The sequence below is a fragment of the Octopus sinensis genome, linkage group LG6 (genome assembly GCF_006345805.1).
Source record: "Octopus sinensis linkage group LG6, ASM634580v1, whole genome shotgun sequence".
NCBI classification, from domain to species: Eukaryota; Metazoa; Mollusca; class Cephalopoda; order Octopoda; family Octopodidae; genus Octopus; species Octopus sinensis.
In genome coordinates, this window is record NC_043002.1 from 113793988 (window position 1) to 113819851 (window position 25864).

The 25864-nt window shown below is 39.5% G+C and overlaps 2 protein-coding genes across 6 annotated transcripts in view; one reads left to right on the plus strand and one right to left on the minus strand.

The window, feature by feature from the left end:
• LOC115213485 (condensin-2 complex subunit H2) overlaps positions 1-14176 on the plus strand; it is a 43571-nt gene extending 29395 nt beyond the window's left edge. The window contains exons 13-19 of one of the 2 annotated variants that reach the window (XM_029782481.2): positions 4755-4879; positions 6552-6618; positions 7915-8028; positions 9713-9768; positions 11193-11294; positions 11661-11807; positions 13537-14176. In XM_029782481.2, the coding sequence (XP_029638341.1) occupies positions 4755-4879; positions 6552-6618; positions 7915-8028; positions 9713-9768; positions 11193-11294; positions 11661-11807; positions 13537-13683 (758 nt within the window). In that variant the 3' untranslated portion in view covers positions 13684-14176. Of the gene's footprint in view, positions 1-4754; positions 4880-6551; positions 6619-7914; positions 8029-9709; positions 9769-11192; positions 11295-11660; positions 11808-13536 lie in introns of both variants that reach the window. The other variant, XM_029782480.2, reaches the window with a different exon arrangement.
• An 8094-nt stretch (positions 14177-22270) lies between these two features.
• LOC115213419 (pleckstrin homology domain-containing family F member 2) overlaps positions 22271-25864 on the minus strand; it is a 212289-nt gene continuing 208695 nt past the window's right edge. For all 4 annotated transcript variants that reach the window (XM_029782384.2, XM_029782385.2, XM_029782383.2 and 1 more), the window contains one exon: positions 22271-22568. In XM_029782384.2, the coding sequence (XP_029638244.1) occupies positions 22539-22568 (30 nt within the window). In that variant the 3' untranslated portion in view covers positions 22271-22538. The remainder of the gene's footprint in view (positions 22569-25864) is intronic.

Consider the following 25864-nt stretch of genomic DNA (forward strand, 5'->3'; position numbering starts at 1 on the left):
GCTGAGGATATGCGTAAGCTTGCAAGAAATGAAGCCAGTATGCTCCGATGGATGTGTAATGTCAGTGTTCATAATCGTCAGAGTGTAAGTACTTTGAGAGAAAAGTTGAACCTAAGAAGTGTCAGTTGTGGTGTGCAAGAGAGACGGCTGCGCTGGTATGGTCATGTGACGAGAATGGCTGAAGATAGTTGTGTGCAAAAGTGCTACAACCTAGCAGTTGAGGGAACCTGTGGAAGAGGTAGACCCAGGAAAACCTGGGACGAGGTGGTGAAGCACGACCTTCGAACTTTAGGTCTCACCAAGGAAATGACTGAAGACCGAGTCCTATGGAAGTGTGCTGTGCATGAGAGGACCCGGCAGGACTAGTCAGGCCATATCCCGTGGCCCCTACCTGGGACGTAGTCGATCCACCTGTGCATACCTTCCTTCTTGTGACACTTGTGAAGACCTGCTGAGGCAAGTGAAAATCAATCAAAATAGATGAACATCAATGGAATTTGTATCTTTGTGGTACCAGTGCCTGTGGCACACAAGAAAACCATCCGAACGTGGCCGTAGCCAGTACCGCATCGACTGGCCTCCGTGCTGTGGGAACATGGTGGCACACATAAAAACACCATCCGAAGACCCGGCAAGACTAGTCAGGTCATAACCCGTGGGCCCTACCTGGGACGTAGTCAGTCCACCTGTACATACCTTCCGACTTGTGAAGACCTGCTGAGGCAAGTGAAAATCAAATCAAATCAAAACAAATCAAAATAGATGAACATCAATGGAATTTGTATCCTTGTGGTACCAGTGCCAGTGGCACACAAGAATCCATCCGAACGTGGCCGTAGTCAGTACCGCTTGTGGTACCAGTGCCGGTGGCACACAAGAATCCATCCGAACGTGGCCGTAGTCAGTACCGCTTGTGGTACCAGTGCCGGTGGCACACAAGAATCCATCCGAACGTGGCCGTAGTCAGTACCGCTTGTGGTACCAGTGCCGGTGGCACACAAGAATCCATCCGAACGTGGCCGTAGTCAGTACCGCTTGTGGTACCAGTGCCGGTGGCACACAAGAATCCATCCGAACGTGGCCGTAGTCAGTACCGCATCACTGGCCATCCGATCGTGGCCGTTCGCCAGCCTCATCTAGCACCTGTGTCGGTGGCACATAAAAACACCATCCGAAGACCCGGCAAGACTAGTCAGGCCATAACCCATGGCCCCTACCTGGGACGTAGTCAGTCCACCTGTGCATACCTTCCTTCCTTCTTGTGACACTTGTGAAGACCTGTTGAGGCAAGTGAAAATCAAATCAAAACAAATCAAAATAGATGAACATCAATGGAATCTGTATCTTTGTGGTACCAGTGCCGGTGGCACACACTTTGTGGTACCAGTGCCGGTGGCACACATGAGAACCATCCGAACGTGGCCGTAGCCAGTTCCGCATCGACCGGCCTCCGTGCTGTGGGCACGTAACAAACACCATCCGATCATGGCCGTTCGCCAGCCTCATCTGGCACCTGTGTCGGTGGCACATAAAAAACACCTTCCGAAGACCCGGCAAGACTAGTCAGTCCACCTGTGCATACCTTCCTTCCTTCTTGTGACACTTGTGAAGACTGGTTGAGGCAAGTGAAAATCAAATCAAATCAAAATAGACAAAATAGATGAACATCAATGGAATTGTATCTTGTGGTACCAGTGCCTGTGGCACACAAGAAATCCATCAGTGCCGTAGTCGTGCGGTGGGCACATGACAAACACCATCCGATCGTGGCCGTTCGCCAGCCTCATCTAGCACCTGTGTCGGTGGCACATAAAAACACCATCCGAAGACCCGGCAAGACTAGTCAGGCCATAACCCATGGCCCCTACCTGGGACGTAGTCAGTCCACCTGTGCATACCTTCCTTCTTGTGACACTTGTGAAGACCTGTTGAGGCAAGTGAAAATCAAATCAAATCAAAACAAATCAAAATAGATGAACATCAATGGAATTTGTATCTTTGTGGTACCAGTGCCGGTGGCACGTGGCACATAAGAAAACCATCCGAACGTGGCCGTAGCCAGTACCGCATCGACTGGCCTCCGTGCTGTGGGCACGTAACAAGCACCATTCGATCGTGGCCGTTTGCCAGCCTCATCTGGCACCTGTGTCGGTGGCACATAAAAACACCATCCGAGCGTGGCCGTCTGCCAGCCTCGTCTGGCACCTGTGTCGGTGGCACATAAAAACACCATCCGAGCGTGGCCGTCTGCCAGCCTCGTCTGGCACCTGTGTCGGTGGCACATAAAAACACCATCCGAGCGTGGCCGTCTGCCAGCCTCGTCTGGCACCTGTGTCGGTGGCACATAAAAACACCATCCGAGCGTGGCCGTTTGTCAGCCTCGTCTGGCACCTGTGTCGGTGGCACATAAAATCACCCACTACACTCTCGGAGTGGTTGGCGTTAGGAAGGGCATCCAGCTGTAGAAACACTGCCAGATCTGACTGGACTGGTGCAGCTTTCGGGCTCCCCAGACCCCAGTTGAACCGTCCAACCCATGCTAGCATGGAAAGCGGACGTTAAATGATGATGATGATGATGATGATGAATTTGTAAGAAATGTTTCTTATGTGAGAGCTTGGCTCTGTAAAATGCTGGGCTTGGGGTTATGTTGAGTTTACTCTTACTCTTTACTCTTTTACTTGTTTCAGTCATTTGACTGCGGCCATGCTGGAGCACCGCCTTTAGTCGAGCAAATCGACCCCAGGACTTATTCTTTGTAAGCCCAGTACTTATTCTATCGGTCTCTTTTGCCGATCCACTAAGTTACGGGGGACGTAAATACACCTGCATCGGTTGTCAAGCAATGCTAGGGGGACAAACACAGACACACAAACACACACACATACACACATATACATATATATACATATATACGACAGGCTTCTTTCAGTTTCCGTCTACCAAATCCACTCACAAGGCTTTGGTCGGCCCGAGGCTATAGCAGAAGGCACTTGCCCAAGATGCCACGCAGTGGGACTGAACCCAAAACCATGTGGTTGGTTAGCAAGCTACTTACCACACAGCAACTCCTGCGCCTATTGTCGTCCATTATGTTCACACTCCACTGCCAGTGTGTGATGAGAGAGGTAAAGCTATTTTTGTTGCTCAATATAAATCATTGTATCATTGAATGGGAATGGGTCTTAGATTTTTAGACATCAGATCAACATTTCAACACTTCATCCCATAAATGATGGAAACCATTTTTCCTCACTGAAATTGGAAGGTTGAATTTAATTTAATTGCAATCACTTTAGCCTCCATAGCAAAAATTTAATCAGTATTCATTAGCAGGTATTGTTGTGTGGTAACAAAAGTCACTTTGCAACCATGTAGTTTTGGATTCTCTCCTGCTGCACTGCATTTTGGGCGCCTTTTACTGTAGCCTTGAGTCAACCAAATCTCTGTGAGTAAATTTGATAGAAACTGTTGAACAAAAGAAGGCCATAGAATAAATATCAGACTTCAAAAAAAGGTGGGAGAATAGTTACTGTGTTGATGTACATAATAGGATTTATTTATCTCTCTATATATAAACAGCAAAATGTCTGTGTGTGTGTGTGTATCCTTTATACAAATCCACAATTTTTCAGTTAGAGGGCTCGCACTTTCTATGGTCATTCAAAACCATGTTGGTTGATTTGTTTGGCTAAATCCTTCAAGATGGTGCCCCAGCATGGCCACAATTAAATAACTGAAACAAGTAGAAAATAAAAGAACATATCCATTAAACATGATATTTATGCCAAGTTACAAGTGAGGATTTATAATCAATAAAATTAATAATGTTGACAATGTTATTAAGTGAAAAACTAGTTAATTAGTTTTATAATTAGTTTCTATTTAATTAGTTTCTGAATTTTTTAAGAAATTTTTTTTTTGTTGAAAAAAGACATACAAAATAAGGGCTTAAATATAATGAAGTTGACTTTTATTTATGCTGGACAGTATAATGCTTGCTTTTTCTGTATAAATTTACTAAAACCATTAAATGGTTAACTACTTTTTGAAGTCTGACGTTCATGCTGATAATCACAGTCTGGGCCATATTTTACATATTTTACTCGGTTGAATAAAGTGTCATCCAAGCTGATGTTTATTGATAATTAAACTTAATTTGCAACACCTGTGCATATTTATCAGCTTTGTTTTTGTTGATAATTCTTATCAACAACTTTTCCTGTGATCATGCTTTGAAAAGACGTACAACAGTGTGCTAGAGATCAGACATAATCTCTTGTAGGCAAGAAATGTAAAATAAAGCTCATTATAAACAACGTAAACACTTTGTAATTTGATAGCTTTTGTGATACCTGTTAAACAGAAATTATTTTTATTTAATGAAAATTTAATAAAATCTAATCATAAGTAAGTGAAATTATGCTAAATACAACAAAATTGAAAACCTTTTTCTTCCTGCCATATTGGTAATTCTGAAAAATTTTACATGAGTAACTTTTTATAACAATTTTTATCCTGAAAATCACCTGCATAAATTACACAGGTGTGCAAATTACATGGGTTTTTATGAAAGAAATATAACCTTTATATGTAATTTTTTTAAAAGAGACAGTAGAATTTTTATTCAAAGTGATTTAATCTATAATTTCTGGAAAAAGAATATTTTAAATTTGAAAAGAAGTTTTTACAAATGAAATAAGTAAATAAGTTTTTCATGTCTTCACTTTCTTAATGTTTTTTTTATCTTTCAGTATTTTCCTACAAACACAAATTACAGAGGAATCTGCGAGATTCTTGTCTTCCAGAGTTTGAAGGAATGTGTTGGACGAAACTTTCTGAACGTCAAGCACAAAAGAAAACTGAAACTAAAGCTATGGTCAGTATTTTTTTTACATTATACTTCTATGAAATGTTTGTCATTTTCTTAAAATTGAATGTGGCTGGAAAAGAGACAATTGTGAAGTTAACCTTTTTAGCTCTTGGATGCAGGGGAGATAACCAGAGTCTGTACCACAAAAATGCAAGTTTCAAACAAAATGAAATTGATTAAAAGGTACTAAGCAGAAGCTTCCAGAAATCTCTCTATATATATATAAACGGCAAAATGTCTGGGCTTGCACTTTCTATGGTCATTCAAAACCATCCAAGGGTGGTCGTGCACATTTTTACATTTCCCCAGTCACCCTGCAAAGCCATTAAAAAAATCAATAGAAGTGACTTTTTTGTGAATTTTCTATCCAAAACCCAATCAAAATGCCCAAAACTTGATACACCAATTGAATGCCAGCTAGCTGTATGTGATTGGTTGGAGGTTTGGACAGTACTCACGTGTAGGTGCGCATGCACACAGCTGTATATGCATGCACTAGCACTATGACCCGGCGTTGCTGGGTCATAGTGCCAGTTGATATTATTTGGAATTGGAAGCCTGTCCATCTCCTACAGATGTTATATTTCTCCTACTGTCACCTGACTGAGTATCTTGCACCTTCATGCGATCGTTTTTATTTGCCACTTGGAATTTTCCATCTTCAATTGTCTCCAAGATATTCCCATTAAATCTTAATCAGAATCTTCGAAATTTACAGTATCTCATTGGTTGTAAACTTACCCCTTTGTTTTTTGTTCCTAGAGTGTTAGGTTGCAGTGAGCCTCATAGTAAAGAAATTGGGAAAAAAATATTTCAAACAACATCTAAACACATTATCTGCAGACATCTTTAAACAAATCAATTCCGCATTGAAGATTTATTTTTACTCCAACTGAATGATGTGTTTTTAGTTTGGCTAGATTTTAAAATGGGGTTTACTAATTCCTGTTACCCTGGGATTTTGGCTGAGTGCCAAGTCTGACATTCTTAGTAAACTAAGAAGACAATCTGATTGGGTTAATCATACTAATTGTCAATAGTAGTTCTTGTGGCTACTAGTTTTAAATTGAGACGGTATTACATATTTGGAACTATTAATTCCTCTGAATTACACCTATGATAACATGTACAGACTTTTGAAATAAGGTCTGATATCTTATAAAAATTGGCTTCACTGACCACGAAGAGATAGACTATAATTTATCCTTTGTGAGTTTTGAACTGTTAAAACAAGAGATGAAAACACAAATGTAGTTTGTGATAGAAGATACAGCTATAAATACATCCCTCAAGCCAGAACCACACCACCCATAAAAAAATAAATATCCGTAGGAAAGCCATCATTTGTGTTTTGATCTCTTGTTTTAACAGTTCAAAACTCACAAAGGATAAATTATAGTCTATCTCTTCGTGGTCAGTGAAGCCAATTTTTATAAGATATCAGACCTTATTTCAAAAGTTCAACAGCCCATTGTTACTAATTTTTTTATTACTATAAGACATTACTTTTATATTATCTTTTGTTCCAAGTGTAATTTTATATTGCAAACATTTTAGTAGAATGTTTGTGGACTGAAATAGTTCACAATACTTTGTGTGTGGCCTTTGATTTAATCTTCATCTGATTTCTTTTCCATTATTTTCTCTAATATAATATTAAATATATCCTTCCTTTTAGGAAACAATTTTAGAGCAAAAAATACTGGATGGAGAAAATCTGGAAGATGGCTTGGAAATGGGTGCAGGTAATTTGATTCTCATAAATATGAGCTTTACTTGTGATGTGATGTTAGTAGCAAGGGTGTATGGTTTGGGTGTTGCACTTATGATCGTAAGACTGGGGGTTCTATTCTCAGACCAGGTGATGTGTTGTATTCTTGATCAAAAGACATCAGCTTGCATTGCTTTACAATCACTTAGACTTGTGCACCTGTACAGGTAACGTTGATTTGATGGAAGGGGTGAGCATAGCATAAACACTTGATCCCTATAAACAAATCGTCTGTGCATGTTGTTCAGCAAGAAATTACAGAGCTGTCTTTTTTGGACTTGAGATTACCATTAAAACTGCTCAGAGTATGAAGTGAGGGTGAACAGCTTAGAAAGGGTAACTGCTATTTGAGTGAGAAGTCTGGCAGTCGGGACATGTAATGTAAATTTTAACTCTAATAAGAACTGAAGATTTAATATTAATGGAATATTGTTAATGATGGTATTACCAAAAGTTTTTTTTTTTTTTTTTTTTATCTGCTTTGGTTTTGATATCTGGAAAATAACATCTATCCTGTTGGTTCTGAAATTATAAGAAACATCCTCACCTGACTTTTGGACATTGTTCAGACTCTTGCCATTGGAAGCAATATGAGATTTTCCACTACTCTTTACTCTTACTCTTTTACTTGTTTCAGTCATTTGGCTGCGGCCATGCTGGAACACCGCCTTTAGTCGAGCAAATCGACCCCAGGACTTATTCTTTGTAAGCCCAGTACTTATTCTATCGGTCTCTTTTGCCGAACCGCTAAGTGACGGGGACGTAAACACACCAGCATCGGTTGTCAAGCAATGCTAGGGGAACAAACACAGACACACAAACACACACACACACACACACACACACACATACACATATATACATATGTACGACAGGCTTCTTTCAGTTTCCGTCTACCAAATCCACTCACAAGGCATTGGTCGGCTCGGGGCTATAGCAGAAGACACTTGCCCAAGATGCCACGCAGTGGGACTGAACCCGGAACCATGTGGTTGGTTAGCAAGCTACTTACCACACAGCCACTCCTGCACCTAGTGTAATTTATTTTTTTTAAAATCATGTCTGGATAGGTACTCAATATACTTGTGTGTTTGATCTGTGCTCTCAGAACTCACTATCCTTATTCAACATAAGTATGTATGATATTGATACCTTGACTTGATTAGATGGAAATACCATATCTTTCTTTCAATGTTGTAATTTTGTGGACCAACTCAGTGAAATCTAGGTTTTGTTCCATTACTTTTACAGTTCCCTTCTTTCTTTTCAGATTTGAATACAGCAAGTGGAGGTGATGATGATGATAATGATGACAACATTGTGGGGCCTGTCTTGAATCTTCACGATGACTTATTTGACATTGAAGATGATTCTCCCATTACTGGTTTGTTTTTAAGAACATAAAACCTTTACTGATTATTTTGTATAATTATTTAAAGTTGGCCATTGACCAAATTGAATCATGTTTCATCTTAGTTTTCATCTGATTTACTCAATAAGCAACTGTGAAATTTTAATTTTGTTAATTTAAACTGAGAAATATTTTGAACCAAATGTTAAATATTTTACACTGAGAGTTTAAACAATTTGACTTGAGCTGTAAATCTAAACCTTTGAAAATGTCAAATAGCGACAGATGAAAAATGGTTAGTTGTGGTATTGATGGCTTTCCTGCAGACATTTATTTTTTTATGGGTGGTGTGGTTCTTGCTTGAGGGATGTATTTATAGCTGTATCTTCTATCACAAACTACTTAACTACGAAGAGGCACCTAGTGTGACAGGTGAATTGAGACAAAAAGAGTTATGTACCTTGTTAAGTGTTATAGAAATGAAACAGTTCTAAATAAGAGCAAGTTGTTAATTTAGCTAAAGGAAGCGAGCTGGCAGACACGTTAGCACGCCGGGTGAAATGCTTAGCAGTATTTCGTCTGTCATTACGTTCTGAGTTCAAATTCCGCCATGGTCAACTTTGCCTTTCATCCTTTCAGGGTCGATAAATTAAGTACCAGTTACGCACTGGGGTCGATGTAATCGACTTAATACCTATGTCTGTCCTTGTTTGTCCCCTCTATGTTTAGCCCCTTGTGGGTAATAAAGAAATAGGTATTTCGTCTGTCGTTACGTTCTGAGTTCAAATTCTGCCTTTCATCCTTTCAGGGTCGATAAATAAAGTACCAGTTTCGCACTGGGGGCGATATAATCGACTCAATCCCTTCGTCTGTCCTTGTTTGCCCCTTGTGAGCAGTAAAGAAATATAATTTAGCTGGCTATAAACTTACTGACACACTATGAGCTTACTACACACGTTACAAAAGATATGGTTATTTCCAAGTTTACAGGCTAATATTTGTAAGAATGCAGTATAATCACTTAAATTCACCTGTATGACTTATTGGCCTGGAAAAATGTTAAATAAAATTGGTTCCAATGGGATTGGAATTAATCAGAGAAGTTAGAAGGTAAATTTGTAGCACTTTGGTGGGTGCTCAGCTCTTTCACCAATTCTATCGTGGTTAGGAATGGTAAGACATGAAACTTTCTCTTGGAACATTTTTCTTTGTATCATGTAAAAGAAATGAGTTCTTCGTTCTGATTCCTGTTTCACTTCAGTTATTGACATTTTGTTGACTACACGGTATTGTTTGTGAGAAAAACAGCCCATGACACAATTCACTCTGCCAGAAATTTAGAAACAACATGCTGTACTGTTTGGCATTCATGCCGGAAGCTCCTATACGAACATTTCAGAGTGTTTGGGTGTTGGTCTGAGAATATGTATCGACAGTGATAAAAATCAAACATCCAATCACCATCGTAATGTTTGGAGTGACCACTCGTGATGGTGACGTTATGACTCCATTCATCTTCTCACACGGCCTCGGATTCAATACAGAGTGTTTTCTATAAATTTGAAACCTTGAATCCCGTGGGGCATTAATTTATGTGTCTGCAGTGGAACTCTTGGACAATTTTCTAACTTATTGCAGAAGTAACATAACACATTTACTCAAACAAACTTGCTGAACGTTGCTATAGTTATCATGTTTTGTTTTTTTTTTCTAGAAGAATCCAAGCGTGGTGAACCTGTGAGCAGCTATGAGCATTTGGTCCAGAAACACATTGTAAGTATTAAATTCAGCAGCTATATTTTACATTTAACCAAAAGGTTGTAAAAATGTATTTAATGTATTTAATAGGCGCAGGAGTGGCTGTGTGGTAAGTAGCTTGCTTACCAACCACATGGTTCTGGGTTCAGTCCCACTGCGTGGCATCTTGGGCAAGTGTCTTCTGCTATAGCCCCGGGCTGACCAATGCCTTGTGAGTGGATTTGGTAGACGGAAACTGAAAGAAGCCTGTTGTATATATGTATATATATGTATATATGTGTTGTGTGTCTGTGTTTGTCCCCCTAGCATTGCTTGACAACCGATGCTGGTGTGTTTACATCCCTGTCACTTAGCGGTTCGGCAAAAGAGACCGATAGAATAAGTACTGGGCTTACAAAGAATAAGTCTCGGGGTCGATTTGCTCGACTAAAGGCGGTGCTCCAGCATGGCCGCAGTCAAATGACTGAAACAAGTAAAAGAGTAAATTGATGAAAGACAAGAAGTGATTAAAAATTCTGGAACTGATTCAGGCGTAATTCTTGCCTACAGGATTTAATTCTGACCTAATCCTTGCTTCTTGCAAAATAGGTAAAGACATGCTTTTAGGATTAGATATATGTCAGGTTCATAAATATTTAAGGCATTTTATTGAGTATTTTTCAGTTCATTTAATTCTATATACTTTAGCTCATCAAGCTATTTGTTTTAGATTTTAGATCTTCTAAGAATGTTACCTATGATAGTTTGGCCTTATATTTTAATGCTATTGAGTACTAAATTAGGAGCACTTAACTTCCACATTATATTTATTTTCTTATAAACTATTCTCATTATCAATGATATTCTAATTCCACTTTAAAGGAATTAGAGAAAGAATTTTAAATAAAGACACTTGTTTTTGTCTCTTTATCGAATTTTAACCTCTCATCACCTGGTATAGAGCCACTTACATCAATACTACATAAACCTCGGTTGTCATGTGAGTTTTCTGTTGACCTCCCTGGCACCAGTGCCACATAAAAAGCACCCAATACTCTGTGAAGTGGTTGGCATTAGAAAGGGCATCCAACCATAGAAACCATTGCAAAGCAGATATTGATGCGTAGTGCAGTTTCTATGGCTTGTCAGCTCCTGTTGACCCGTCCCACCTGTGCCAGCATGGAAAATGGATGTTAAACAATGATGGTGATGAAAAATATGAATAAATATTGGTTTGTTCATCATCGTTTAATGTCCGTTCTCCATGCTAGCATGGGTTGGACGGTTTGACTGGGGATCTGGGAAGCCAGAAGGCTGCACTAGGCTCCAGTCTTATCTGGCAATGTTTCTACAGCTGGATGCCCTTCCTAATGCCAACCACTCCGTGAGTGTAGTGGGTGCTTTTTACGTGCCACCAGCACTTGTTATTTCTTAATTTTCCCCTTTATTATAATTTTCAGGAAGATTTTTATATTGGAGCTCAAAAATATGCACAGGTTACCGAGCTATCAAAACGAATTGCAGAATGGGAAGAAAAAATCTTTCCAAAACTCCAGGAAGAAGTAAGTTCTCATCTTATTTATGAAGAAATTTCTGTCAGTGTTTGATCATTTTGTAACAGCTATTATTTTACATGCCTCAGTAAATTAATCAAACTATATAATTCAATAAATCACTCCAGTTCAACATGTTAAATAGAATGTCTATTCAACATATGCTACAAATGATTGGAAATGCATTTTGAAAAATTCTTCAGAAGGGTCTTTTAGCAAAAAGAATAAAATTTTAATGTTTGGTATTCTGTTACTTTTGCATGATTCAGTATTTAGTTGATATAATTAACTTCAATCTAATAATTGGAGTAAAACTTCAAACTATATAACAGTTAAATCTTTCAAAATTTTTTTTTTTTTTTTTTTTTTTGTCAGGAACAACATGGACCATTTGACATTCGTGAGTATGGTACAAAGATAATCAATTCTCTCCAACTAGGAGATAAATTTCCATTAGCCAAATTAATGAGTGGGAAGCCGACATACGAAATTGGACGTCTGTTTTTATCAACATTAATGCTGGTGAGTGAACAGAACCTGTAATTACATTTCACTTAAATTCATTTAGCTTCAAGCCTCAAACGATGTAGCTTACTATTGTTTGGTGGTAGTAATTAGAATTAATTAGTTTTGAAAAGTTGTTATTTTTAGTATTTACAGTATTAATGGTATTAGATATGTCCATGTTGATATTATCATCATTTAACATGTTTTCCTTGTGGGTATGGGTTGGACAAGCCAGACAACTGCACCAGGCTTCACTATCTGTTTTGGCATGGTTTCTTATGGCCTTAGAGAGTGGACTGAGTGAAATTATGAATCTTAAGAGCATAACTTCTTAAGTGGTTTGCTGGAGATTTTCCTGCCACTAAAGTAATTTGTCAACAAAGTTATGTATGTTTTGTTCATTTAAACATGAAAAAAAGACTGCTTCTATAGTTGCCATATTTGGTGCTTTAAATCATAAAGGATGTACAATTCATTATTAACATTACTGGTTTATTGTACATTAGTTCTCTCTAATACATATTCATGCACAGTCATGTCGTTTCTTAAAATCATTGGTCAATTTATAAGATTCTTGATTATCCATCCAAGGATCGCATATCCTCAAAGTAAACTCTCACCAGATACTTTCTCAGTTTCTTCTCATCTATTCCCTGTACACTACTGTGGACATGTCGTGGAAATTTGCCAAACTAGATTATATTTATAATTAAATACCTCTCAAGCAATGCAGCAAACAATATGATGCTATAATTTAATGAACAAAATTTGACAATGATATTGGAGGACATTAAAAGAAAGAAAAAAAACAAGACCTGGTATTTAAGAGGTTAATTTCTTTTGACTATGAACAAAACTGGACAATGAATAATACATTTCTAAGAATGTTTAACAGTATACGTTGTTGGAAGCACTCCGTCGGTTACGACGACGAGGGTTCCGGTTGATCATGAAATTAACGATTAAGTGGCTGAGCACTCCACAGACACATGTACCCTTAACGTAGTTCTCGAGAATATTCAGCGTGACACAGAGAGTGACAAGGCCGGCCCTTTGAAATACAGGTACAACAGAAACAGGAAGTAAGAGTGAGAGAAAGTTGTGGTGAAAGAGTACAGCAAGGATCACCACCATCCCCTGCCGGAGCCTCGTGGAGCTTTAGGTGTTTTCGCTCAATAAACACTCACAACGCCCGGTCTGGGAATCAAAACCGCGATCCTATGAAACCGTGAGTCCGCTGCCCTAACCACTGGGCCATTGTGCCTCCACAACAATATACGTAAAGGGAAATTGAAACCAGATTGTAGATTTGGTTTCATACAAGCTTAACATCTGGATAAAGACCAACCATGTTGATCAAATATTGTAGAGCTTGTATGGGGACTGAGAGTACTAAATTTTGTAACTGAAATGTTTGTACTTATGTCTCCCTGTTGCATCAAACCTATACTAATTTAAGAATTTTACTGAAGGGCAACAGCTGCTATTGAACCTGCAAGCAGAGTTGAAATGTTCAGACCAAATAGTGCTCTCTTACTTAGATACGAGGCCCAAATATTGTATAGGGTTGAGGGACAAAGATGCTGGTGGATTTGAACTCAGAATGACACAATTAAATACTTATAAGGTATTTGAGCTGGTGTCACGTACTTTTTTGCTATCTTTTGTTTAAATGCTTCACTCTAAAATTTCCTTATCTACTTTATCTGAAACTTTTTTTTTGTCTCTTTAATTTAAAATAAAGGCCAACACTGGAAATGTGGAACTTTCTTGTCCTGGAGTTCTAGAAGAGGCCATGGATAAAGCCGAAGTTAAACTGATCCGGAGAAGCCAACACTTTGAAGAATTAGAACAATATATTGCTCCATCATTGGTACCTAAAGATAAATAGAGCTTATTATATTAGTTAAGAAGGTTCGTTTTGTTTCACATGCGTTTTCCATGCTAGCATCGCTTCGCACAGAAGGAAGCTCAGCAGGATTTTTATGACTGGATGCTCTTTCTGTCGCAAACGCTTACCTGTTTTTCAGGTAAGGGATTTTTTTTTCATTCCAGTAGAATTCGAAAATGCTGAGATAATGGACAATTTATAAGCAGGAAATGTCAACAATATCACAGGTTGTCAAGAGAAAATGTTTCTACTGTAAAAATTCTGTACAATGTTCATTTTTTAAAGTCTAGAAATTCAGTGCTTAAGTGACCTTAGCATTTGTATATTAACAACGAAAACGAGGCTGCCTGCAAGATAATAAACCTTTAATTATGACAGGCTGTAGAAGCAGAGGTAATTTTGTATGCAGTCAATATTGTAAACCGGACTTTTGATGCAAATACAAGCATTCTTGCAGCACAAATGAATTACAAATAAAATGAGAATAAAATAATTCAATCTTTATTTTTTGTTTCAAATTTTGCTGACAAATGTTTAAAACTTGAAATTTTTTTCTAGAATTTTATTTTCAGAATTTATAAAAATTCTTGTATGTGTTGAAATGATTCCATGAGACTAATTACAAATTACAGCATATGGAGATTTAAACATAATTGTTAGTTTGTTGAATCTTTTACATGTAGTTGCCATGGGGCAACACTTGGTTTTCTTGTGATGTATCTAGCATTCATTTAATTAGAATTGAAACAGATTGCAATTGATTTTTTTGACTAGGATTAAGAGGGAAGACTAATGTTGGTTGAAGCAATGTCTGTGTATTATTGCTATTTATTTTATCCAAGAGTTCTAAAACACAATATCATCTCCAGACATGGCAAAGAAGCTGAATGAGAAATACAATCTAGTGTTTCACAACTTCTAATGACCTTTTCTCACTGGTCAGCTGCAGCAACACACCTGTTTCTGTTCTCATTCATGATCACTCTCTCACCAGGTAACCGTATATTTTCTCTACAGCAAGACACCTGTTTCTTATTTCACTCTTCATTATTTTCTCTCTCTCTGACCAGGTAATCATATATTTCTTCTACAACACACCTGTTTCTGCTCTCAATCGTGATTACTCTCTCTCTCTCTCTCACACACACCAGGTAACCATGTATTTCCTCTACAGCAAGACACCTGTTTCTGTCTATGTTACACTCTAACCTTTCATCATCTGGCACAAGATCACCTCCTCCAATGCCCCCCTCCCTTCTCAAAGGTTCTTTGTTTGGCAAGTTACTTGGTGACCCTGCCAGTGCTGGTGCCTTGTAAAAGGCATCCAGTCCACACAGTAAAGGGGTTGGCATTTGGAAAGGCATCCGGCTGTAACAACCATGCCAAATCTGACCTCACCAGTGCTTGTGCTACATAAAAAGCACTGAGCCCACTCTGCTGGGTGGTTGGTGTTTGGAAGGGTATCCAGCCATAAAAACCATTCTAAAACAAACACTGAAGTCTGGTGCAGTCTTCTGCCTGGCCAGAATAAAATATAATATTCTTTCTTTTAATGGTTTCAGTCATATTGATTCTACTACTTGTTTCAGTCTGATTCTTACTTTTCAATTTCTGAGAGTGTAGCTGCTAGAATAAGAATAGCCTGGGCAAAATTTAGAGAGCTCCTACTTCTGGTGACAAAGAGCCTCTCCCTCAGAGTAAAAGGTAGACTGTATGACGCATGTGTGTGAACAGCCATGCTACATGGCAGTAAAACATGGGCTGTGACTGTTGAGGATATGTGTAAGCTTGCAAGAAATGAAGCTAGTATGCCCCGCTGGATGTGTAACGTCAGTGTGCATACACGACAGAGTGTAAGCGCCAAGAGAAAAGTTGGACCTAAAAGAAGCATCAGATGTGGTGTGCAAGAGAGATGACTGCGCTGGTATGGTTCATGTGTTACGTATGGAAAGGACAGCTGTGTGAAAAAGTGTGTCACGCTAACAGTAGAGGGAACCTGTGGAAGAGGAAGACCTGAGATGAGGTGGTGAAGCATGACCTTTGAATGTTGGGCTTCATGGAGCGATGATGAGTGATCAAGACCTTTGAAGATATGCTGTGCTTGAGAAGACCTGGCAAGCCCAGTGAGACCGTAACTGCGGCTTATGCCAGTGCAGCATAACCAGCCCATTTAAGAGTAACCTTCAATCATTGGGCAATAAATAAACTGCTTGCAAAGACCTGCTGAGTCAAGTGAAGTCATTGTCGTGGCCGAAGCCAATACCACATGACTGGCGCCTGTGCCAGTAGCATGTAAAAAGTACCATTGGAGTGTTGTCATTGCTAGTGGTACATAAAATGCACCATTTGAACGTGGTTGTTGCCAGTGAAGGTTGATTGGCTCTTGTGCCGGTGGCACGTAAAAAGCACCATTTAAGTGTGGTCGATGCCAGTACCGCCTGATTGGCCCTCGTGCCAGTGGCACATAAAAAGCACCCACTGCACTCTTGGAGTGGTTGGCGTTAGGAAGGGCATCCAGCTGTAGAAGCACTGCCAGATCAGATTGGAACCTGGTGCAGCCTTCTGGCTTGCCAGTCCACAGTCAAATCCATGCCAGCTTGGAAAGCGGACATTAAACGACAATGATGATGATGTTAGCTAAACTACTGAGTTAAGGGACATAACCAGCACTGATTCTGTTTTGATCAGTGCAAACGTCAACACAATATTATATATCTCAGCATCATTTTGATTACAAAGTTTGCTTCCCAACCATGTGGTCTCAGGTTCAGTTCTGCAACATGGCCCCTTGGACAACTGTCTTCTACTATATATCCAGGCCAACGAAAGCCATGTGACAGGATTTGAAAAACAGAAACTGAAAGAAGCCTGTTGAATATATATATATATATGCTAGCACCGTCCAACCCATGCTAGCATGGAAAACGGACGTTAAACGATGATGATGATGATATATATATAGATCGGTAGCTACTACACACATTTTTTTTCTGTGTCCCTTTCTGTAGAAGAGCGTAGGCTTGAAACGTAAAAGACTTTTTCAATTCCTGAGCGTTATACTAATACATACTCCTGCGCCTATATATATATATATATATCTGTAAAATAATATGTGACAATTATTCAGTAAGCCAAGATAAAACTCTGAGTTTTGGATGCCGAGGTGGAAATCCTCACCACCATCTCTTCAGTTATCTGGCCATCTCTTGCTGTTGTGTAAGAGTTGTGAATATTTGCTGTTTTCCCAGGTACGAAGAGATGGTGTTGTGGATTTCCACCTCGGCATCCGAAACTCAGAGTTTTATATTGGCTACCGAATAATTGTCATATATTATATTTACAGAATTTCCTCTATTTACATAATATTGAGGTCTCTTTCTTTCTTTTGTTATCTTACCGTTTTTACCAAAATATATATATATATACTAGCAGTATCGTCTGGCGTTGCTTGGGTTTGTAAGGGAAATAACTATATAAGCATTTTTAGAGATGTAAAGTATAATAGCCATCTCAATATGGCTAACCACAAGGGGGAGGGGGGTTACTGTAACTTTTTACGTTCCGAGATTTAATAATAAATTTTTAGAGTTACTTCCCTTATATATGCCAAAAATGGATTAAAATGGAAAAAAATGATGGTGAATTTTTTTTTAAATCGTAGACTCATCGTAGACGCGCGCTAATACCCAGAAGGGCTCGATATGAATCACGACTATAAGATACCCTGTTTTGGTTAAACTGCACCGCAAAATGTGGGAGTAGTTAGGAATCTAAATCGTAGGAGACAGACAGCACACAACCTCACTTTTATATATAAAGATATGTATATATATATATATGAATATGTATGTATGTATCCTTGTCTTGGCAACATAGTTGTAAATAAACATCATCATCATGTTCATTTCTATGAAAAACATATGGCTATAGGGAGCCTTACTTGGAAATGGCTGAATGTAAACAGGAAGGTTAACCCTTTATCACTCACATTACTGTCAAATGTAATTCTTGTTTATTCAATTTGATATGAATTAGTCATGCATTACTTTATAGCTTTGAGATTTAAATGATTTGATTGTTTGTTTTTTTTCTTTAGAATGGGAGGCCAGTTTAAAGATAAAACAGATAAATTATTTTGGTAAGATATGGCCAGTTTAAACACTACTCTTTAACTGGTTTCAGTCATTTGACTGCGGCCATGCTGGAGCACCGCCTTTAGTCGAGCAAATCGACCCCGGGACTTATTCTTTGTAAGCCCAGTACTTATTCTATCGGTCTCTTTTGCCGAACCGCTAAGTAACGGGGACGTAAACACACCAGCATTGGTTGTCAAGCAATGCTAGGCGGACAAACACACATACACATATATATATATACATATATACGACAGGCTTCTTTCAGTTTCCATCTACCAAATCCACTCACAAGGCTTTGGTCGGCCTGGGGCTATAGCAGAAGACACTTGCCCAAGATGCCACGCAGTGGGACTGAACCCGGAACCATGTGGTTGGTTAGCAAGCTACTTACCACACAGCCACTCCTATGCCTATAATATATATATATTATACATGTAAAGGTAAGATCTAAGGGTCCAAATGTAGGAAGTAAGCTTTGAGCAATCTGTAAGAAGGTACAAAGAAACAACTTTCAGGAACAATAGTGGTTTATTGACATAGAAAGTTGTAAATGTTTCCCATATCAAAGTTTGATAAGCTGAATAAAGTTATTTTATAGTTCATGGTTAGCAACTGGAGTTGCTATGAATAAAAATAAAAATTTATATATATGCGCAGGAGTGGCTGTGTGGTAAGTAGCTTGTTTACCAACCACATGGTTCCGGGTTCAGTCCCACTGCGTGGCACTTTGGCAAGTGTCTTCTACTATAGCTCGGGCTGACCAAAGCCTTGTGAGTGGATTTGGTAGACGGAAACTGAAAGAAGCCCGTCGTATATATGTATATATATATATGTGCATGTGTGTGTTTGTGTGTCTGTCCCCCTAGCATTGCTGGTGTGTTTACGTCCCCGTTACTTAGCGGTTCGGCAAAAAATACCGATAGAATAAGTACTGGGCTTACAAAAGAATAAGTCCTGGGGTTGAGTTGCTCGATTAAAGGCGGTGCTCCAGCATGGCCGCAGTCAAATGACTGAAACAAGTAAAAGAGTAAAGAGAGTATGTCATCATCATTTAATGTCCATTTTCTATACTGACATGGATAAGATGGTTTGACTGCAGATGTTAAGCCAGAGAGCTGCACCAAGTTCCAATCTGTTTTCGTTTGGTTTCTATAGCTGGAGTGTACTGGGTGTCTTTTATGTGTCACCAGCACTGACCATGACCACCACTTAGCTTGATGTGCCTTCTCAAGCACAATTTGCTACAAGTTACAGTCATTTGTCAATGACACTGTGAGACCCAACATTTGAAGATCACACTTTTCTACCTTGCCCCACATCAAATCTAAGTAGAGACTTCAAACTTGAAATCTTCAAAGCCACAGTCGAACCAATTCTACTCTATGGCTCAGAAACCTGGACGTTATCAAAGAAGCTTGAGAGGCGGTTGGATGGAACCTACACTCGCCTCCTTATGAGAGCTCAAAATCTCTCGTGGAAGCGCCATCCAACCAAAATACAAATATATGGGCAACTACCACCTGTGTCATCTCTTCTGAAAGGTAGGAGAGTCCAGTTTGCTGGACATTGTTGTAGAGCTGAAAAAGAGGTAATTTCTCCTCTTCTCCTCTGGAAGCCATCTACTCGCAATACCAGAGGGCGCACACTCTCCTACCCTGATGTAATCTCCATGGATACAGGCATCCAGCAACAGGACATCCGTAATGCCATGATGGACCATGAAGTCTGGCGTAACATAGTGAATTCCATTGTATTTTGGAGCACCGGTCGAACAATGATGATGATGATTGCCCCACATCTTCCTGGGTCCACTTTTTCCACAGGTTTCTCCCACATTAGAGATTGGCACTTCTTTGTGCAGCCGTCATCATCCATATGCATCACATGATCTTACCAGTACAGTCTTCTCTCTTGCATACTACATCTGATGCCTCTTATTTTTCTTTTAAGACACACTGTTGTACATGCACACTGGTTTGCACATGCAGCAGAACATGCTAGCTTCATTTCTTTCAAGTCATTTCTGTCACAGCCTATGTTTCACTGCCATGCAGCACGGCTGTTCGCGCACAGGCATTAATACAATCTGCCTTTCACTCTGAGAGAGAAGCCCTTTTTTACTAACAGAAGCTCTCTGAACTTTGCTCAGCCCATTCTTATTCTACTGCTGACGTGGTCACCTAAGTAATGGAATCGATCTACTACTTCTAAATATCCCCACTGGGCATTCGATGAAAATATATTTCCTCTATGTACCCAGGGTTTATTTATAAGGGGGCAAATCATCTCCTTTAGGGAAATACATTTTATATAGAGAACAGCAGTTCCTGGCTTTACCTGGATTTACTAATACCTAAAATAAATACAATCACATGAACTCACTATATTTTCAATTGCTTAAAAAGATGCTAAAACAATCTTTAATTGATGCAGAATTGTTTTGATATACTCAGAACTGTGGCATCCAACTAATTCCATTTTAGAAAGTATCAAAAAATGAAGACATATAGTCTATGACCTCCTTCAGAAGATGTGATCCTGTTCAAAATTTTCAGTTACCTAGCTGCATGGAATACATCATCTAACATCCATTTACCATGCTGGTATGGGTTGGATATTTCAACAGGATCTGACAAGTCAGAGGACAGTGCCAAGCTACAGTATATTCTGGCGTGGTTTCAATAGCTGGATGCCCTTCCTAACCCCAATCACTTTACAGAATGTACTGGTTGCTTTCTACATGGCACTGGTACTAGTGAGGTCTCCTAGTAACTCACAAGACAAGGCCCACAACTGAGGGGGTGTAGTATTAAGGGAGGTGGCATTATGCAAGGTGTTGTGAGGTTAAAGAAGAGGCTCATGAACAGGTGTCTTGCTGTAGAGGAGATACACAGATGGCTCCCCCTGTTGGAAAAGAGGGTGATGACAATGTGTCAGGTGACAGAAAGTTAAATGGAAGTATATCTTTTACTTGTTTCAGTCATTAGAGTGTGGCCATGCAGCTAGCTCCACCTTGAAGAATTTTTAGTCAAATGAATCGACCCCAGGACTTGATTTTGTTAAGCCTTATACTTATTTTATCAGTCTCTTTTGCCAAACTACTAAGTGACAGGGTTCATAGATACACTAACATCAGTTGTCAAGGGGTGGCAAGGGGACAGATACACACACACACACAATGAGCTTCTCTCAGTTTCTGTAAACCAAATCCACTCACAAGGCGATGATTTGCTCCCTTATAAATAAACCCTGGGTACATCAAATGCCCAGTGGGGATATTTAGAAGTAGTAGATCGATTCCATTACTTAGTAGAAGACTCTTGCCTAAGGTGCCAGATAGCAGGATTGAAACCAGAATCATGTGATTGGGAAGTAAGCTTCTTACCATACAGCCACATCATCATCATCATCATCATCATCATTTAACATCCTCCTTCCATGCTGGCATGGGTTGGACAGTTTGACAGGAGCCTGCACCATATTTCTCTGTCTGTTGTGGCATGGTTTTTATGGCTGGATGCCCTTCCTAAAACCAACCACTCTGCAGAGTAGCGTGGACAGAAATGGGGAGTGAAAGATAATCATAGTGTATGAAGACGAAACGTGAGGAAAGGAAGAGATAGTTTTGGGAGAGGAGATGTAGATGTAGTTTGGTTTGTTGGGGTTAGGGTATGTGAAAATTTTGTTTCGTGCAGGTGGAACACACTTGGAGAACTCAGTTTTGCCCATGTGGGCATTACCAGACGTCTTGGTCCACTGTCATTTCTTCTGCCCATCAAAATACTTTTGACAAACTCGTCATGCAGGCCATTGCAGTTACAGGATATAGTTTATTAACTATATTGATCTGGCGTTAGGAAGGGCATCCAGCCGTAGAAACACTGCCAGATCAAACTGGGCCTTGTGCAGCCTTCTGGCTTCCCAGACCCCAGTTGCACTGTCCAACCCATGCTAGCATGGAAAGCGGATGCTAAAAGATGATGATGATGACGATGAACATTTAAATAAAAACAATAAATGGTTTAAATTTCAAGATTTATTCTTAAAAAAAACAACATCTTTTTCAATGAATAAAGTTATGTTTCAAATTTTTTTGTGTTAACTGAAAGCATTAATTCAAATAGAGCAGATGTTTACAAGTGATGGGGAAGATAGAATAGATTTTAACAGATCCTGTGTATTAGTGCTGAAGAATTGTGAAGAGTTGCTATTTAGCCTCAGGTCAGCTTTCATCATGCAGACCTATGATTAAAGGTGTTCTGGTCTTGACCATTCAGTCTTTCTTCAGATATCTAGGAGAATATTATCCAATGTCTTCCTTTTTGAAAAACTAAGGTATGGTTTGAGGAAGGAGTTTAGCTGCTATTTCTAGCAGAGCTAGTGACTGTGTAATGGTGGTTTCCTCATTGGCTCATTTGTGAAGAGTATACAAAGAAATGTTTGACAGGGGCTTTAAGAATAACAATATAAAGATCATCTCTGCTGTTACCTTTTTTGTTTGTTTTTCATTTTTATTCCATTTTTAAAAAGTTTTTTTTTTTTTTTTTCTTAAAGAAACTCCCTTTCCAATTGATTGATAAAGTTGATGTCACAGAAGTAAACTGTACAAAATTCAGTTGTTGGGTTCTGATTTATAAAATAGCAAACTGTTACACTTTATTGTTATTGTTGCATATCATCAGTCAATGAATATTGTGATTCAACTGGTGCCGGTGCCATTTACATTGCTTCCTGTTCATAAAACTGTACCTGGAAATAGAAACAAATGGAAGGTGGGGGTCATCATTTCTGCTGGTGGAGGGTTTTGTTTCATGTAGAGCTACAAAAGCTCAGCGACAGCCATGGAAAGAATGGAAGAAAGCAAGGAACAATATCAGAAAGCTGGGCATCAGATATATTTGGTGAGGAGAAAAACAAAAATTAAGTGGTTTACAAATGTTCTGTGATGAGAGAATCAACAGAATAAGATGTCGTGGAATGCAAAGCACTTGCATCAGGGCCATTGTTGCTGAAAAGTATTGGAGGCACAGGCATGGCTGTACAGTCAAAAAGTGGAGGCGCAATGGCCCAGTGGTCAGGGCAGCGGACTCGCAGTCATAGGATCGCGGTTTCGATTCCCAGACCGGGCGTTGTGAGTGTTTATTGAGTGAAAACACCTAAAAGCTCCACGAGGCTCCGGCAGGGATGGTGGTGATCCCTGCTGTACTCTTTCACCACAACTTTCTCTCACTCTTACTTCCTGTTTCTGTTGTACTTTATTTCAAAGGGCCGGCCTTGTCACTCTCTGTGTCACGCTGAATATCCCCGAGAACTACGTTAAGGGTACACGTGTCTGTGGAGTGCTCAGCCACTTACACGTTAATTTCACGAGCAGGCTGTTCCGTTGATTCGGATCAACCAGAACCCTCGTCGTCGTAACCGACGGAGTGCTTCCATAATCCCACAGTCAAGAAGCAACTACATTGTTTTGGGTTCAATCCCACTGCATAGCACTTTGAACGAGTGTCTTCTACTATAGCCCCAGGCCAACAAGTGAATTTGGTACATGGAAAAAGTTTGGAAACCTCTTATGTATGTGTGTGTGTACATATACATATATATGTGAGTGTGTATATATATATGAGTGTGAGTCAATGTGTTAGTTCTTCCCCAGCAATACTTGACAGCCTGTGTTGGTTTGTTTACATCTGCATAATTTAGTGGTTTGGCAAAAGACACTGATAGAATAAGTAGAACTTAAAATGCAAAAGACAAGCGAGAAAAAAACAAACAAGGTATGAAATAACAGTGTCATGTAGACCCTAACCCTTATATAATACCAAGAAGAAAGAATTATAGAAATGCCATTTATTGAAGGTTAGTGAGTGAGGAGAACGCTCAAAAGAGAGAGATAGAGAGATTATACTAAATACAGTCAACCATGGAACAGCTATATTGTCAAAGGGATAATCACCAAGATGCTGTGAATATCCAGTGATGCCCAATATTTGGATTGAATTTGCTCATCCAGCCAATCATCAGTCCAATGCAGTTTAGTTACCTTTAATACCACTTTCACCAGTGGCTAAAGGAGCCATGATGACCAGTCAGTCATAGCTGATTAAGAAACATAGTATGGTGACTAAATAAAAGCAATTACATATAGAAACTGCAGTTAGCAGACATCTGAAGTACTTCAAAGAGAGAAGAAACAATTAGTAGCTAAACTTGTAAATTTGGGTGCAATGCAACTTGTAAAATGAAATTTGCTCCTCGTTTCTTTTATGAGGACCTTTTTCTGTTACACATGTGGTTAGGAGGCAAGCTTCTTATTTCTTTACTGCCCACAAGGGGCTACACACAGAGGAGACATATGGATTAAGTCGACGACATCGACCCCAGTGTGTAACTAGTACTTAATTTATCGACCCTGAAAGGATGACAGGCAAAGTCGACCTCAGCGGAATTTGAACTCAGAACGTAACAGCAGACGAAATACCTATTTCTTTACTACCCACAAGGGGCTAAATACAGAGGGACAAACAAGGACAGACAAGTGGATTAAGTCGATTACATCGACCCCAGTGCGTAACTGGTACTTAATTTATTGACACCGAAAATATGAAAGGCAAAGTCGACCTCAGCGGAATTTGAACTCAGAACGTAATAGCAGATGAAATACCTATTTCTTTACTACCCACAAGGGGCTAAATACAGAGGGATGAACAAGGACAGACAAGTGGATTAAGTCGATTACATCGACCCCAGTACATAACTGGTACTTAATTTATTGACACCGAAAGGATGAAAGGCAAAGCGGAATTTGAACTCACAACGTAATGGCAGACGAAATATCGCTAAGCATTTCACCCGGCGTGCTAACGTTTCTGCCAGCTCACCACCTTGCCACACAGAAATAGTTGATTAAATTGATTACTGTACTTGACCAGTACTGGTGTCCAGCAATGGATGGACTGAGGTTAGACAACAACTCATGAAACAACATTAATAATGTGAAACATTATCAAGCCCAAAATGTAAAGTAACGCAACTAAAGAATGCAGAGAACAGGGATGTAATGTTGAGTATTGCCATCTAGCAGTGGGGGTTAGAGGCTTCATTGATAGGAAAATGAGAACGCTATTCAAAAGAAAATCTGTTTTTTCTAGCTCTGAGCTGCAAAAACTAATAAGGAGAGTACAGGAGGCTGTCAGAAAAGCCAGCTTCTATTATATGGCTGAAGCGGGAAGACCAAAAATGGCTTGAAAGTCATAACATGCCGGCGGGAAATAACATCACTAGGTGAGACAAGCTGACTGACAGACAGTGGTCATTTAGAGAATGCGCGGGCAGAGACTACACGCCTTCATTGGTCAGTTAAGGTGAGACAGGGTCACGTGACAACATGCTGGGGCTGCCTGCTGGAGCCTAGCAGCAGGTATTTAAAGGGAAAAATTTGACAAGTCAGTTAGTCACCGGCTGACACTCACTGACGATACATCAAAAAGGTCAGGGAACAGAAGAAAGAAGACATGCACCCAACTCCAGAGCTGAAGACACCTCCGAAAGGAAGTGGGGGCGCCACGTCAAAGCGGTAGAGGAGTAGGGGGCCGAAACCGGACATGGTTCCTCCTGATGATGTCTTGAGCTAACTGGATCCTATAAAGGAGCTGTTGTGGTAGCAGACCACGAAACACAGTTGTAATTCCTAAGATCTACTGATTCAGTCATCATGTTCTAATAATGGTTTCAAATTCGGGGACAAGGCCACCAATTTTAGGGGTGGAGTTAAGTTGATTACATTGACTCCAGGGATCAACCAGTACTTATTTTATTGACCCTGAAAGGATGAAAGGCAAAGTTGACCTCACTGACATATAAACTCAAAACATTCTGTTTGGCATACCAATTATTCTGCCAGCTTTGCTCCCTTTTCACAGCCTAATAATAATAATGAAAAAAGAATTTTTTTCATGCTCTGCTTGAGAAGATCCAACAAGCCACGTGAAATCATAGTCGTGACCGATGTCGGTGTCATGTAACAGATACTTGTGCCAGTGGCACAT